At 34.3% G+C, this 18,322-nt stretch overlaps 1 protein-coding gene across 1 annotated transcript in view; it reads right to left on the minus strand.

The window, feature by feature from the left end:
• Prp8 (pre-mRNA processing factor 8) overlaps positions 1-18,322 on the minus strand; it is a 247,399-nt gene that overhangs the window by 24,580 nt on the left and 204,497 nt on the right. The window contains exons 33-36 of the mRNA XM_090386973.1: positions 16,344-16,472; positions 14,157-14,270; positions 8,128-8,301; positions 4,006-4,199 (exon numbers count right to left, since the gene is read on the minus strand). Coding sequence (XP_090243099.1) covers positions 4,006-4,199; positions 8,128-8,301; positions 14,157-14,270; positions 16,344-16,472 — 611 coding nt within the window. The remainder of the gene's footprint in view (positions 1-4,005; positions 4,200-8,127; positions 8,302-14,156; positions 14,271-16,343; positions 16,473-18,322) is intronic.

The raw sequence follows: 18,322 nt of genomic DNA on the forward strand, positions 1-18,322 counted from the left end.
TTGCCTTATCATGGTTTAAGCTGTTATTTGGTTTTTAGGAGCATTAGCAACTAAGGCCATATTGCTGCGGGGATATGCAGTGGTTATTCCCTGACCTTTCCACATCCTCCGTATTTGGCATGGTTTATGCATGTGCAATGGAATGGATCAAGAACAATTTGGGATTACATAGCATCCCAAATTGTTCTTGATCTTAACATGTTATGTTCTAGTTACAAATTATATCACTTCTTAAATGATGTGAATGCAGTCACTAATGTTGATTTGGCAGAATAAATAGCTGGCATGAGCATAACACATTACATCATTATTTCAGAGTGAAATAAAACCAACTGGCAACAAAAATGCAAGATGGAAATGATGCAAACTCAGTCACTAACATTGATTGGTAGAGTAAGTAGTGGGAATGAGCATAAAATGCTACATTGTTCATATGAAATATTTCAGACTGAAGTAAAACTGATTGGTAACAAAAAGTTACCAATCAGTTTTACTGTCAGTCATTAAATCAGTCATTTAGGAAGTAGTGGGCGTGAGCATAAGCTCAAGCCCACTACTTTCTAAATGACTTGGTAAATGAACCGTTGATTCAGTAGAGTAAGTAGTAGGGGTGAGAACAAAATGTTACATTGTTCATAACTTCAGTTCTAGCTGTTCAATTTTAAAATGGTTCTGATTTTTGTCAAAGATTTTTCACATAAAACATCTTCCATGCGTACACAGGTGCTTTTTTTTCTTCTTTTTTTTTTTTGATGGTTTGTCTAATACATAAATAAATCAATAACTTTTTTTTTTAATAAGTTGCAAGCAATTCCACTAACAGAATAATAATCTGCTAAAATTCTTTTGAAAGCCATGTTATTCCTATTTTTTTTAAACAAACAATGTTACTGATCTGACAGATATCAATGCATAAAACCAGTAGCAAAGCTGTAAATACAGTGCCTCATTTGATATTCCATTTAATGTAATTATTATACATGCAGTACAAAACAGTTTTAATCTGATGGCTACTTCCAAAAATGAAAAATGCTACATTTATTTTCTCCCACTACAAAATATTAACCACATTATATTATTGTGATACAGTTAGTCCTCATATAGCACGATAGTTGTGCTATATGAGGACAGAAAATCCTCGTGCAATGCAAAATCGTGCAATACAAAAATTTATAGTGGCCTATGGGAAAAATAGGGTTAGGTGCTGACCACCCAAGATTGAACACACATTTGTAACCAAAACATTACCAAACACAATAAATAATCGTAATAAAATACGTAAGTATTTTATTACGATTATTTATGATTATACATAATAAAATACGTAATACGTAAGTATTTTAAGTAATACTTTTGTATTTTATTACGACTATTACGTAATAAAATATTGCTTTTGTTTATATCGTAAGCAAACTTGTTTTTTGTTTGGTTTTCTATCCAAACAGACGACAGCCGTTCCATCTCTTCCAATTCTTTGTGTCTTGATCTAATGGATTTTAATTACACTTTGAGTTGTTCCTGCTATGAAAGTTGTTTTTAATTTCTGTGCATTCTTTCTAATTCTCGGCATTGCCTCATTTAGGCCTATAGCACATGAAATATCACATAGTCTTTCATTTCACTCAAAGCATTTCACAATTTCATATTTTTTCTCTATCGACAGAGGCGGACTGGACATAAGCCTTACTGGGGAAACCCTGGTGGGCCAGAAGCCGGTGCGATTTTGGCCATAAACCATAGTATGAGGCCACTATAAATTTTTCCGGGTAAGAATTTTTGATCCAGTCCGCCTCTGTTTATAGATATTGCTTTTCTTTTTCTCTCTGAATCTGCAGTGTCTTCACCAGGACGCTTCCTTTTCACACCTTTTAAGTATTTTTCTCATTTTTAGGGAATAAAGCACAATTACAAAACGGAAGCACGCTTGATACACATAAACAAAGCTGCTCGCGTGTAGCAACTGAATAAACAACACCGTAAAGGCAGAGATACACTATTAACACCTCACATTTCTAGGGGTTACTACCATAAAACAATAAAGACAATTTCAGTTGCTTTTCTGCTAGTGGAATCTGTTATAAACTGGTAGTAAACTCGATCTAATTGCATTTGCGATTATACCGATAGCTGGAATTGTGTTGGTTTTTACGTTATTATGGTGAAATGTGTTTCCCCTTCACTGATATAAAAAACAAAAACATTTTCAGAATCTTCCCTTCATTCCTATCGTGTTGCGTTCGGTTGGGGTGATTCTGCGTTCTACTGCCATTTCTTGTAAACACAAAGGTGAATCATGCATAAGCGAATTCGGTTCGTGTTATATAAGATATCGTTCCCCTATTTATAAATCGTGTATGATCGAATTTGTGTACTGTAAACACGTGTTATATGAGGACTGACTGTACTTATTGTATTCCTATTATAATTACTCATAAAAAATTGATTTTCGAAAGAAACAGTCCCAGCAAGGTGGGGGCATTTTTTCAGTGATTTTTCTGTAACCTAAAATTTAAGTTTCATACATTTTCCTAACACTGCACCAAACACCAATTTCCTTGATTTTAGATCAAAAATACAAAATCCTTCATTTTCCTAAATAAGATTCCCAGATTTCCATAATATTTTGGAATATGAAGACCCCCCCCCCACCTTATACAAAGGGTACTAGGAAAGTTTTGCAATACAGCTTTGTTTATTTAATTTTTTCAAAGTAATTTCCTCTACATTCAATACCCCTCTCCATCCTCCGAAACCAATCTTTAAACCAGTTCTGCCAAGTTTCACTAGGGAGTAAAGCACACTCGTCCCAAGCCCGTAGAAGGTCCTCATCACTGGAAAACCGCCTCCCTTTTAGCTTCATTTTCACATGCGGGAACAGTGCAAAGTCGCAGGGAGCAAGGTCTGGACTGTAGGGAGGGTGCTCGAGAAGTTTCAGTCCTGTCGTGGTCAAATATTCGGTGCAGGCTTTGGCGCGGTGAGCTGGAGCATTTTCGTGATGGAGGTACCAGGTGTCCATTCTTGACTTTGGCCGCAGGTTCTTCATAGATCCAATGACTTTAGGCAGGCATTGTTCAGTATACCACTTAGCTGTGACTGTCTTCTGTGTGTCCAAAATGACACGTTCCACAATTCCACTCGATTTGAAAAATACAGCTATCATTTTCTTCTTTACAGATCGGGATTTTCTGACAATTACGGGTGTGTCGTCATCATCAAAGACCCAAACTTTGTTTTGAGCCTTGGTTGGCAGATCGTAATAGTACAGCCAAGTCTCGTCACCTGTCACAATGTTGTTCACATAGCGAGATTGTCCCTTATCAAACTTTTTTAACATCTCCCGGCACCAAGTCACACGTCGTGTCATCTGCTCTTCAGTCAGTTGATGCGGCACCCAGAGAGAACAAAGTTTCTTCACGTGCAAATGATCTTGCAGAATCGAACGAATTGCTGGTGCATTTAGGCCCAAAGTATCCTTTATCTGTTGGTAGGTCTCTCGCCTGTTTTCGTCAAGCATTTTCCTCACAGCAGTAACGTTTTCCTCAGTAACTGACGTTCGTGGCCTTCCCGGCCTCTCAGACTCCTCCAGAGCGAAATTTCCCCTTTGGAATTCTCTATACCACCTGAATATCATTGTACGATGTGGACAATCATCATCTAGTGCAAGAATCATTTCTTCTAAGCACTGGTCTATGGTTAAACCACACACGAAATTATACCGCAAAACTGTCCTTATCTCATTTCATGACCACGATGCCATCGCAAGCACTTTACACTCTCACTACTAATGAATAACTGAGCCCATCGACTTGACGCGGCGGCTACTATGCACATATGAACATGTCTCAACATGCAGCAACAAGCAGCTTCCTGTGATTCATTGCGTCATATTGCAAAACTTTCCTAGTACCCTTTGTATATAACATATTTTATTTATCTCCCATATTACTGTGATAACCTTTATTTTAAAATAACTGATAAATTACTCAGCTAAATATTTGTACTTACTTGTTCTTTTTGCCATAATCAGCTAAAATCAAATCTTTGAGTTGAACTTCTACTTTAATCCACTCTTCATCAGTCAAAGTAGGCCAGATGTGATGTGGCTCAGTGACCGTTGTCTTGTCAGGCTTCAAAACTACTTTTGTGCGCTCATTATTTACATGAAGTGCCCTGAGAATAAGGATCAATCGAGAAAATGCCTTTGGGAAAGAAAATATTAATTTATTAGTTTTCAGTGAAAGCTAAACAGCATATTATATACACATCTTATATACAGTATTAGCCATATGGTGCAAGAAGTCTGAGACTTTTGATGTCAGCCAAAAAAATAATTCGTAAAATATAATATTAAATAAATAAATAAACTTCTTATTTAACTCTCTCCCCATGTAGGTGAAAGCCATGTTATCCAGCCATGGTACCTGACATGTGAATCACCCCAAGCTGTCAACCTCAATCCCCCATCGAGGCAATTTATTACAGTAATAACTTACTTGCTAAAAAAAAAAAAAAAAGAAACAATTTCCTGCAATTGCAATTTTAATTTGTGGCCACTACTTCTAGAATCGTTTGTTGTTTGTTTCTTTGTTATTTGATTTTTAGGAGCATTAGCAACTAAGGCCATATTGCTCCGGGGATATGCGGTGGTCATTCCCTGACCTTTCCACATCCTCCGTATTTGGTGGTCACGGGCTCGAGCCCCGATCTAATCAAGAAGCGTGTGCTACGCACTGCTGCTCCTGCCCACCTGGCTACGGAGGTGCCCACTTCTGGAATCATTTATAACAGTGAAAATTTTGCCCTCACTCATCTTACTTTCTCCTCTCAGAGCTCTATACACCTCAACCAGGTCTCCTCTCATGTGCCTAGTTTCCAAGCTCTGTAGCCCAAATATTGTGGGCTTTTGCTAATCTCAGCAGGCAAGTTGCCCAAATTTGAACCCTTCAAAGAAGCTCGTTGTTGTTGTTATTTGGTTTTTAGGAGCATTAGCAACTAAGGCCATATTGCTCCGGGATATGCGGTGGTCATTCGCTGACCTTTCCGCATCCTCTCTATTTGATGGTGACGGGCTCGAAGCCCGGTCTAATCAAGAAGCGTGTGCTACGCACTGCTGCTCCTTCCCACCTGGCTACGGAGGCGCCCCCCCTTCCAAGAAGCTCAATGTCTTGTTTTGGGTGCAGTCTCCATACTTAAATGCAGTATTCCAAGTGCAGTCTTACAATTGCCTTATGCAGTGGGATAATGACCATCATGTTCATGCCTACAAGAACATCAATAGGACACCATGGACCTTCTGTATTGCTTGTCTATGCTGCTAACTTCACTATATCCCAACTCCCTCCCAAATCCCTTTTTTCTTCTTATACTGTTTTTAATTCATTCACACCAAGCATAAGACCATATCATATATTTTACTATATTAAAACATAGCTGTCACTTTTCTGACCATCCCTCAAGTCTAGCTAAGTCAGCCTAAAGAATCACTGCTTGATACTGATCATCAACTACTCCACCAATCTTTACATCATCTGCAAATTTTGACATTACGCCTTGTATCCCTTCGTCAACAACATTCTTGGGTAATTCCTAAGAGAATTACAAGACTTTTAAACATTATATTAGGCTTAAAACCAGTGGGGAATCTCCCTGTTTCTTGGGGAATCCCATTTATTATATTAGCCAAATACCTACTCTCATAATTAATCAACATATTTCACCTTATACAGTAACCTCTTATGCAGGACTAAGTCAAATGCTTTTCTGAAATCCAAGAAAACAATGTCAAAATTATTTCCAACGTTCAACTCATAAGTGACTTGTAAAATAGCTAAGGATGTTGGTTAAACATGATTTTCCTTTACAAACCATGCTGTGTTTCTTTCAGAATTCCATTTCTCTCCAAATGATCCTGCACCACAGTCTTGTCCATCACTCCCACAATCTTCCCTACTACAGAAATCAGGCAAAACAATTGGTAGTTATCATCTGTTTTAGAACTGCATTTATGTACTACAGGCAATACCAGCACTTGTCCATTTATGTACTACAGGCAATACAGACACTTGTCCAAACCAAGGGAATCACTTCTGAACCATTAAGGTTAGTTATGATGCCATTATAATTAACCTTAATGGTTCAATGCACTCACTTGTCATCTCCCTTAGGCTTGAAAGTTTTCTAATAAATAAACTTCTGAAATTTCAATATTGCTAATTTTATGCTTCCCAATTCATTTACACAGTTTATCTTCACTATGAAGGGCTTTTTGTCTGTAAATATCAATGAAAATTTATTCAAATGATCTGCAATGTCAGCTGGATTATCTAAGACTTTCCTGCACCCATTAAGACAAGGATCTGATTCGATTCATTCTTCTCTTCTTTATATCCATAAATGTGAAAAACAAGAAGCTCCTTGTCCTCGCAAGGAGTTCTTGCTCTCTTAGCCAGAAATTTCTTGCAATCTGCCTTTACCAGCCTAATATTTTCTGTGGTACTATTACAGATCAACTTGTCTGCTGTTATAGGCCTCAGTACTTTTTATTGCCATGTAATTTTCTTTTTCTGTTCTATTAAAATGGATAGCTCATTATTCATCCATATCAGCACCTTCTGTGTGCTATATTTTCTCAATGATATATATATATGCATTCATATTCTGTGACCCTAAAAACCCATTCCATATGCACTCTTATTCTATGACCATAAAAAGCATTCCTTTGCCTTCAACAACTGCTACTCCTCTCTTCATCATTCAACTTAGAACTCTGTAATTACTCCCTGCTAATCATTGCTGTGCTGCCATCTGGTTTGTGGTTGATGATCAGGCCTAGAATATTCTTGCCCCTAGTATTTTTCCTAAACATGCTGGCACAAATAACAATCATCTAGATGATTTAAAAATGTTATTCACCATTGCAAGTTTCCCCTCCAACTTGCTCCAATTTATTAGGGACAAAATGAAATCACCCATAATAATTCTGATCTGTAGATTATCCCATTCTTATTATACCTTTGATTCCAACTAACTGATTTTCATCACCTTAGTGCCTAAAAATTTCACGTCTACACTCCCTAAAAAGCCAGTTCAGCAAAATCCTTGTTAACTAAACTTACAATATTTATTTGTCCTTCTTTGGCCTGCAGCTAAATGCTAGCAAAGCCAAAAGTACATTATTTTCTCTTTAGCCCAAAATCCAGAATTCTTAAAACCAATCACAGGAAACCAGAATTTGAATTCGAGCAAAATAAGTTAAATTACTAGAAAATGTTTTACATAAAATGTTTTGCTTTACGAATTGTACTGACAACATAAAATACAGAGCTATTTTAATATCCTTTACTGATCATCTTGATAAAACAAGATTCATAAGGTCTACAAGAACAGTGGCTCACGAAATTAGATGACTGAATCTTTTTCAAAGATAAATGTATCATTTTAAAGTACTATAATCTTGGTATCATCTCAATTCTTACTGTTCTCCACTCTGGACAACTTGCTTTGAAACCTACCATATTCTACATCTGTGGTTAGACAGTAGTGGTAGGGATGATGTACACAGGTTCCTCCCCCCTCCTTTATCAAATCTAGATCTACTCATGCCTATAACCTAGGAAGCAAGTCAATCTCCCAAAACTTAAGATCAAATATAAAAATTATTCTTAAACATATTCAATGGGAAATGGAACCAAACAAAACATCTAAAATCTGGATTATTGGTAGGTATGGATTCATGTCAAAATTTTAAATGCCACAGTGTATACTGACATCTGGTTTGACTCCCCCCACAACCACTGTGATACTGATATTAATTACAAGATAAATCAATTTATGTAAATCCTAGTTACAATGAACTGTAGCTTTGTGTTCTTAAAATTGGCAATAAAAGAAGTTTTATACTTCGGGTAGATACTGATCTTGGCTCTTACTTTTACAGATTCACAGAAAAATTCACATACATAGGACAAAGTGAACATGAATTAAACATTAAAAATTTAATATGACAGCCATTACAAAGTTAATGCCTTGATTGCCTCTCACAAAAATATCACTTAAATTAGTTACAGGTGTTTTTACACCTATAACTAAATTTAAAAAGTTTAGTGAAAAGTGGAAAAAAACACCTACTGTATAGGATGATATAGTTTTCAGCCAATCATCATAAAGGTTGAAAAGAACCATTTGAGGTTCTGTAGCCTTCAGTATAAGATCTCCAAATTTTTCAACTTTCAGACATGCCTGGAAGGGCAGTTGTAACTCACTACCTTTTATGACAATGTTTGGGAAGTCCAGCAAATGTACCTGAAACAATTATTAATTATGATCATACACTAATCTATACAAATATAGAATAAATAAATAATGATATATCACATCCTAAAATATTTGAAATTAAAAAATACAATCATAACATATTTAAAAATTTGCATATATTGAAAAGACAATAAAAAACAGGTGCACAGCAAGACTGTTAGTAGTTTCAATCAATTATTCACTGGCTGAAAGCAAATTTCTATACATCTATCCTGCAGCTATCCTTTTTCAATTTGAGTTTATGCACACAAAGTTCCCTTTGTCTGCACTGTCGGGTTTTGAATTAATATTTTTTCTTCCCCAAAATCTGAGATACATTGTTGCTGCCGGTTTCTTCTTCACAGACAGGAGGTGCACTATAGCCCCAGCAGCTCGTGCACCATTAAACCCCCATCACTCACTCTTCACAGACAGCAATCTAGGTGGTCTGTCTGTCTGTCTCTCTCTCTCTCTCTCTCTCTCTCTCTCCACCCCTGCCACTAAAGGTTCTACAACTAAACTTTACCTTACAAATGTCAGAGATGAACTGACATTCAGGCACCATCCTACATAAGATACTACACATGCCTAGATGTGTGCATTGCCTGAGAAAGAGTTAGAATACGATCTTCATTAAATTTACTCAATCCATTTAAAGATTTCAATCAGATCTCCTCACAAGTGCCTAGTTTAAGTGCTGCAATTTGCAGAACCAAAATCTTTTCAGGATAGAGTACAAACAGTTTCTCTTCAATGCACCCAATCCGTCTTTCTTAAAATGAGGATTCCAGATTGTACTCAAGATGTGGCCTAACCATTGCCTTACACAATGGAATAATCACCTTTTTGCCCTACTAGCAAAGTTTTTGTATATCACTATGGCCTGTCTATGTGGCTCAGAGAACTTCATGTCAGACTGTACAAGTAGGGCTCTTTTAAAATTTTCCACCACTTTATGTGGTGGAAAATGGTAAAATTTTAAAATAAAATAATTTTATTATTCTGAGATTACTGCTGTCAAGCTAAACCTCAATTCTCATTTCTCAGTCCACTTTCCTAATTTATCTAGATATTTCTGCAGTAGTATACTTTGATTACTGTCATTAATCACCCTGCCAACATTTGTATCATCTGCAAATTTAGACAATAACCCTGATATGCCTTCAATATCATTAATAAATACTATAAACAGTAAGGGCCTGCCACCAAACCACGAGGAACTCTCCTAATAATATTAATTCAAGAAGAGCATTGCTCATTTATAATCACCCTCTGTCTTCTGCCACTTAATCATTCCTTTATCCACAGGAGTAGCTTCTAGTCTCTAATGCCACACTGCTCCCAGAGTTTTACTGAAATCTAAATATATGATGTAAAAATTATTATTTGCATAAAGTTCCTTTGTTTATGTGTTACATTAGCTAATCAGATTGGACAGATCCATTTTTAAATAAAATCCATGCTATGATTTCTATATAATTCCCTTCTTGTGATCCTGTAATACTCTTTTAATCATGACTCCATTATTTTCTCTGGAACAGAAGTCAAGCTTACAGGTCTATAAGTACTCATGTTGCATACTGAATAGGAGACACATTTGCACACCTCCAAACTATGAATCCTGAATCCAAGGGTGCTCCCATAATTATGGCTATGGGTCTCCTTACTGCTTTAGCCTCCTTTTAATATAATTGGATAGATCATCAGCCCCAAATGCTTTATTTACTTTTAGCTTCAGCAATTTTTCTTCCACTTTCTTTTCAGTTATAACAAAATCATTTAGCTCCCAGTTATAACCTGGTGTACTTCTGCTGATCCCATCCCTAAAAATTTCTTCACCTGAATGTAGATGCCAAATATTTATTTAATGTCAGCAATCTGAACAGGATCAACAGTTATGCACTCATATCTGGCAGGCAAAGGTTATTCATCACTTTCCTTCTACTGTTAACACAGAATCCTACAACTAGTTTGTACTTGTAGGATTTTATGTCCCCTCCTAATTTATCATTCCATGCATTTTTCTTCTCTGCCACTTTCACCTTGAACTATATCTCTTAGTTGTAAAGCAGCACTTTACAATCCAAAGGATATAAATTTCAATCTAAGAAGTAACTTGTTTAATAGGCTGCATCCATCATCTTATTAATGTGTGCTGGAAAGGGAATAACCATCAGGCTGGTAAAGAGTATAGAAATGCTAAAGGGAAATGAATGTGATTAGTATAATTAGAAAGATAAAGATAAAACTCAACACTCAGGCTTGACAAGATTTACGATTCAGCTGAAGTCAATGGAAGGAGTATAAGGTGGTTAAAGGCAGCATTCCAGAATCCAATGCATATAAGTTGCAATCTTGGAGTAAGTAATGTGTTTAATATTTAAAAAAAACGAATAATAATAAATAATTTTTTTTAGTAATTTAAATAAATTTAATTCCTTTCTTCAAATTCAATGTAAAAAAAAATCAAATGTTATGAATTCAATGCAAAATCAATATAATTTAAGCTCTAAAGTCCAATTCTGAGTCTGAGAAGTTTTGGATTTTTTCATGCACAAGCCAGCCAGCCTGCATACCATACCAAGTTTCAGTTTATTTTTACTAACAAAAGGCTATGCTCTATATATTCAAGGTGCTTCTAAATTACACTAACAAAATTAGAGGGGACTTTCTACATGCCGAATCAAGAAAAAAAAAAAAATTACATAAATGTATCCAATTCTGAACCAGTTAAAAGCTATAGCACAATCTCTCTCTCTCTCTCTCTCTCTCTCTCTCTCTCTCTCTCTCCCCCCCCTCCCTCCCTGTGTGTGTGTGTGTGTGTGTGTGTGTGTGTGTGTGTGTGTGTGTGTGTGTGTGTGTGTGTGTGTGTGTGTGTGTGTGTGTGTGCGCGCCATGAATGGTAAGAAATAATATAATAAACTGAGAATAAGCAGACACACACACCTATACAAATAAAATTTTACTAGATACATATCTGCTTACTCATATTAATTTTTTACTATGAAATCCCAATATTAATCCTAAAATCTGGAGATGAACTTATATAAGAATAAATTTATTTTTGGTGCAATATAATAACACTGTCCAACAAAAAATATTTTGTCATACCATTGCAATGAAATTATGTGATTCTGGAGGAAATAAATGCACTGATTCCAAAAACCACCATAAAAAGTTTCTATCACATCTACATCAAAAGACATACCAATGTTTAAATAAATTTTCTATATGGATCCCTTGAAGTATACCCCTTTAAAAATAAAGGGATATACTTCAAGGGATCTGTATACTTCAAGTTTGTAATACAAGTGTAAAAAAATATGTTCTTTATAACTCATTTAACTTCGGAAAAAATATCATAAATCATAACAAAATACCTGTATTTCAATAATATATAATCAGCATACCTGTAATTGTCCTTAAAATGTTTGTTACTACAGGATTTTATCTTGTATTCCTGCTTACTTGTACCCCCCCCCCCATCATTATGGGATCCCAACGACCTTGGTACTGCTTTTCCATTGTGGAAATATCTTGATGAAACAAGTCCCCCTTTTCATCACTCACATCTCCCAGATTTTTGGGGGAAAATTCAAAATGGGAATGAAGAAAATGAATTTTCAATGACATTCAACAGGCTATGTTTGTGTAGCACTCAAGTAAACGAGACACCAACGTTTCATAGTTTAGTTTTCTCCTTTCCTATTACCCAAAAAACCAAGTATTACCGCCTTAAATGATTGCTAAGCTGCCAATTCAACCTCCTTTAACTTGGTTTCAAACATATCATCTTTCAGGAGTTTCCTAATTTACAAAAATTCCTTCCTTAAGTTTGGCATGGGTCAAATTAGGAAACACACTTCTCAAGTACGCAAATCCGTTCCCTTCTTTATTTAGTCCCTTTACAAAATTTTTCATCAATCCAAGTTTGATGTGGATTGATGTTTTGATTGATTTTCAAGTTTCATCAATCCAAGTTTGTTTGGGTGGAAGAAGAAAAACTTTGTTTGACTGCACTAAAGGAATAAATTTTATTTTACATTATCCTGGTGTGAACTCGTCCCGCTTGTCCCAATGTTACACAAAAAAAACAACATTTTGTGAAACCCCCCGCAAACCAATAACCTAAAGATCATTACATATATTCCAACCATAATTCTGGTATTTTATAGCATGTAGAACTTTGGACATCCTTTCATGACTTTCTTTAAGGCCAACTGAATGAAACACAGGAGCTGATGGAAATTAGTTGCATTATGAAGCAAAACTGCTTTTTTAAAACTTAATTTTGAGACATCTATGAATAAATGCCACTCATATGACTTAGGCATGACACCTAGTTCTTCCAGAAATCCAATAATGTCTTTGCAAAAACACACTGTCCTCTGCAGAAAAATATTTCACAAACTTTTTATGTCGTTTTTTAAACACAAATATTTGTTCCTGCTGCAAGTATATTACAGTTCAGCTTGTTCTTTCAGCAAATTTAAGTCTTGAACCAAATCATTCAACTCATCTTGTTTGATTAAATGTACCTCACTACCTGAAATTACTGGCTAATAGTTGGCATCTTGTGAAGTGAAGGATTCCGGGGAATCCTCAACTTGAACCTGATCACTATTATCTTCCCCACTACTGTTATCCAAAATTTTGGGTGGGCACTGGTACTGGCAAATCATCACTGTGTGGAACAGGCCAAATTGCAGAAGGTACATTTGGATATATTATAGCATTTTTTTTTTTTTTTTTTTTTTTTTTTAGACATACCATATATATGATATACATGATTTGCCATAGTAGAAGTATCACAAATATATCTGGTAACCCCTCTCGAGGGGTGTTTATGTTTGGAGGATAGATTTACAACCCGAGAACATGTCACGATAAGTTAATATTTGGAAAACCTTGACACAGCCTACAAAAATCCTCACCAAAAACACTAAGTGCATTCTCTTCAAATTGTAAATTGTTGCATCGGAATCTGAACCTAAAAGTCTGATTATGTTTACCATAAGAAAACCGAGGCCGGAATCGATACATTATTGGCTAGATTATGCGAAATTGGCATATTTTGGTAAAACATAACTCCCTCTATATTTAATAACTATGATGTGATGTGATGTGATGTGAAACTATCATGGTGATTTTCGAAATCTGCAAATAAAAATTGGTTAAAAACAGCATTTAAGTTCTTGGAGGTAAAAATCATGTTGGCTAGTGCAATTAACCTATTTTATATAGTATGAATCAGAGCTGTACTACTCAATATATTACGTAGAACACTTCCGTATGATACCCTCCAGAAATTAAAACGGAAAAACCGAAAACTTACCGGTACATTAGAGTAAAATATAAATAATTAAATAATCAATTTAACGCAATTCAAATCAATTTAAAACAATTAAAAATCAAATTAACGCAATTAAAAGAATCTAACAAAAATATTCAAAACGATTTTCCTTCCTGCTTGGTAAACAGTGCTGGGTCTACTTCATGATAAGTGGAGGTATCTGACACAATCTTAACTTATTAATATAAATCATGAGGAAGGAAAATCGTTTTGAATATTTTCGTTAGATTCTTTTAATTGCTTTAATTTGATTTTTAATTGTTTTAAATTGATTTGAATTGTGTTAAATTGATTATTTAATTATTTATATTTTACTCTAATGTACCGGTAAGTTTTGTTTTTTCCATTTTAATTTCTGGAGGGTATCATACGGAAGTGTTCTACGTACTATATTGAGGGAAACTCCTCTTATTATTTTACTAATATTAACCTATTTTAGTAAACAGCAAGTTTATTCAATATGGCACTGCATTATGCTCACAATGGAAATAATATCTTATAATCTTATTACCTCCAAAGGATCAAGCATTCCTTTTCTAGTAACAATAATTTGCTTTGGCTGTTCCTCCACAGGAAGGGAACGAATTAAGGCAGCAACTTCTTCTGCAGTTTTCCACTTTGCCAGCTGCAGAGAGAAAATAGATTTAATTTTAATTCTATATATATAATATACAGAATATCAAAGGCATAAAAATACACAAAAAATAAACAAAGGCATAAAAAAAAAAAAAACTAAATTAAATTTCAGATTAGTAAAAGCTTGCAGTTTATAAATGGCTTTTTTTTTAAATTTTTTTTAATCAAAATGTCAATGAAAAACATTCAGTTTTATCACTGATATTTCAGTACTTAAATCCATTTTAATAATGAACATTTTATATTTTAAAATAAGTAAATCAACACAGGCATAACTTAAATTATACTTCAGTTATCTTCTGCTAAACAAATGTAACTTATACTTCTAATAAAATGTGATGGTAAGTAAAAGCAATAAACTCGCTAGAATAAATGTAAAAAAACAGAAATGAATATATAGTTTAAATTCTACTTTCATTACTAAAAATAATAACTTGGATTTCAGCATAACAGAGACCCAAGATTCATTAAATTAATGCAAGCTGGGCATTAGTGAGCTCCTTATGGTATCGATTCTTTAAGGAAAAACATTTATTCATTAACCTATATTAAATTTAAATGTAAAATGATTTCAATTTTTTTTTTATTACATGCACTTAGCATATGTGGAATGCTGCAGAAAAGGCAGGCCACTTTCTGGTTACCTGTTTAGCATATTCGAGTAAGGTTTAAATGTCTCACCTGGAGTCATCCTTTATTTTTGTGGGGGGGGGGGATATATATCTATTAAAAAAAACTCTTCATTCTAGAAGACTTTTTATAGAAAGGATTACTGGGAATTACCATTATCTCTGCCTTACCTTAAATATATATGAGACACTTGTTACCCCCCTGATTCAGTTCACATTAGTGGTATAATTGTCTGACTGATCTTATCGTAATCGTCAAGAAACAGTAATCCCTTTTATAAATCAATAAGTCGCTGATTTATAAAGGGAGATTACTGATTATCATACTAAAGGGATCTCTCTTTCCCCCTCCACTGATGAAAGAGGGAAAACCATCCCTTTATTAGCTTATGTTACTGTGTTTCATGTAATATGGTAGTTTTAATTCTTTATAAATTTGTAATCCTGACAAAATGAGTACAAGGCAGTAAAGATTTTTGTACACTGCTGGCTTCAAAAGTGAAGGTGTTAAATTATTATTATTATTATTATTATTAGTGGTAGTAGTAGTGGCAAGAAAAGAAACTTATACAGCATCAGCCAAAAAAAAAAACCCTATTACCCATCTCATCTGTCCATCCCCTCTAATATGTGTAATTCTTCCTTATTATCCAATTCCATGAAATCAGATGGTAGTTTGTTTCAACAATCAATTACTCTCTGGCTGAAAGCAAATTTCATCTATCCTGCAGCCATCCTTTCTCAACAGTGTGACACTGTTGAGAAAGAAGGCAGAAGCCTTTAAAAGCTTCAGTTAGTATTTTAGCGCTTTTAACCTAGTATAGTTTATTGGATTTTAAATTCGGTATTTCTATTATCACCTTGTATATCACAGTTGTCTTATTTTAAAATTGCTATCATCAGTAATATGGTATTTTGTTTTGTCTGTAAATAAATTTATTGTAAATATTAAAATTTTAAGAATTTGGTTTTTCGTCTTTCGTTTTTACTTCAATGGTTGGTGAAAAACACTAAAAAATCATAGTATGTGCTATACCCTGTGCTAAAGATAAGAAAAGCTGCCTAACAATGGCTCTAAAGCCCATGTTGATAAATTTAGTAAGTTTTTTTTCAAAAAAATAACAAGAACTTGACTGAAATTCAAAAGAAATGCACACTTCTCATAAAACCATAAAAGATCATAATTTCCAGAAATTGTATCTTTTATGGAAAAACTAGTTAACAGATGCGTAAATGCATAAGTAGGGGAAGAAGCAGCAGGAGATGACAGAAAAATGAAATCTGAAGTGCACAAGACAGTATTTAGAAATCTTTAAACTTCAGGTGTTAAAAATACTGGCTGTTAGAACAACCTTCAATTTTCAGCAATCAATTCTATTCACATCATATGCATATTCTCATTTTAAGGTCTCATTCTAATTAAAATTACTTACCTGCCCAAGACGTTTCTGACCAGCCCATACAGATGTATGAATAATTTTTAAGAATAACTGACCAGTTCTAGGATTGAAAATGAAGATGGCACCATTTATAGGTTTAGTGGTGAGGTTACCTTCAAAAGTCTGAAATAATAAAATACAAACTATTAGAAGATGTGTATATAAAGTATAAATGCATATATGTATGTATGCTGATATCTTTATATCCCTAGAGTTTTACATGCATTTGACATGTGGATTTGCATATACACGAGGTATATTCTTGGAATATTTTTATTATATTCCTTCCTATACCAAAAATAAAGGTAAGCCCTGTTGATTCATAATTATATTCCTCCATATTAATCACAAAGTTTTAAACACCCTTAACAGCTAAGTATTTTAATCATTCTTATTAAAAGTGCCCTTGTTGCACAATCAATTATTACTTTATAGCCTTCCATGACAAGTAGTGGTTTCATCACTTATCACTTATTTGGAACAGTCTATGTTTAGATCTTATCAGAGACTGGAGGGATTCTTACAGGTCGATGAATAATTTTTAAGAATAAGTTAAGACCAGTTTTGGAAGAGAAATGAAGATGACACCATTCATAGATTCAGTAGTCAGATTACCTTCAAAATTCTGAAATAAAAAATAAAATTAATAAAATCCTTACCAGAATATAAATAACTCATCTGACAGGATATAAAGGCCCTACTCCCTCTGCCAGAGATCAAGCAAAGGGAGTAGGCACCTGCCCCTCTGCTTGTACAACATAGAAATTTGCCTGTGGATACATACTTCTACAGACATGGCAAGTGGGCACAATACGGATTAAGATGCTAATGCTCCATAAAGACAATAACAACAAAGCGACAGACACTCAAAAGTTTATAAAATTTCCTTGCTATGGTAACGCTGATGACGACATTCCTAATGTGTGGAAATTTAACATACTTATTGTATACAATAAACAATTTTGTATACAATAAAATGATAAATTCATATTTAATTAGTGCTATTTATATTTCATATTATTTCATAGCTTTTGTTTTAGCATAACTATAATTCCATGCCAAATTCTCTATGATCTTCACATAATTTATTCACAGCTTGAAGATCCTGCAAGTTATCATTATCACTAACTAACAAAAGTAACCCTAAAACTTAACTGCCAACAAATCCTTGGGTTTTAAAAGTTGAGCAACAATGTATATTTCTATAAAATATATATATATTTAATAAATTGTAAATATTCTGATGCCAATTCATGTCTTTCTACCTGTAGGCAAAAATTCAAGTTTTTCATCCCTGCTTTTAATTCATGATTAAGATTTCATACTTGACCTTAAAATTTCAAACAATTTTTTAGTGCTTCGAAGGTCAACTCCTATAACATAATATACAGTAAACTAGTCGTACTAGGCATAACATACGCCATTTTTCTGATTATGGCGTAAATAGTTTAATCTAAATCCTTCAGTCATCACCATTCTTGTTTAGTGGTGATATAATTCTACAGCAGTCACCTGTGGGATATATGCATATGTCTCTATTTTCAGGTGGTTTCCCATCTTCTCCAATAAATACACACTCCCCTCTTACGTAATACTTGACAATATTTAAAATAACTAAATGCACAAAGCATAATACATTAAGAGTTTAATATCTATATAATATTGATGTTTAGATACACCATAGACAACTCTTAAAAAACTACAAAGTAGTTGTTGTGGGCATCATTTGCTCTTTCTCATATTGTGCTCTGCCTACACGATGAGTTGCCATGATATTGCACTACCTCGAATAAGTAATGCTTCACTAATAGAGAAGACTATTGTTACTTATTCTCTGTTACTTATTGTTACATTAAACACAGATGTGGTGGTACTCAATTGACTATTGAGTACCACCACATCGGTGTTTAGATACACTATGGTGTATCTAAACACCGATATATAGATATTAAACTCTTAATGTATTATGCCTT

This window comes from Mastigoproctus giganteus, chromosome 12, assembly GCF_048544385.1.
Source record: "Mastigoproctus giganteus isolate SK-2022 chromosome 12, ASM4854438v1, whole genome shotgun sequence".
NCBI classification, from domain to species: domain Eukaryota; kingdom Metazoa; phylum Arthropoda; class Arachnida; order Uropygi; family Thelyphonidae; genus Mastigoproctus; species Mastigoproctus giganteus.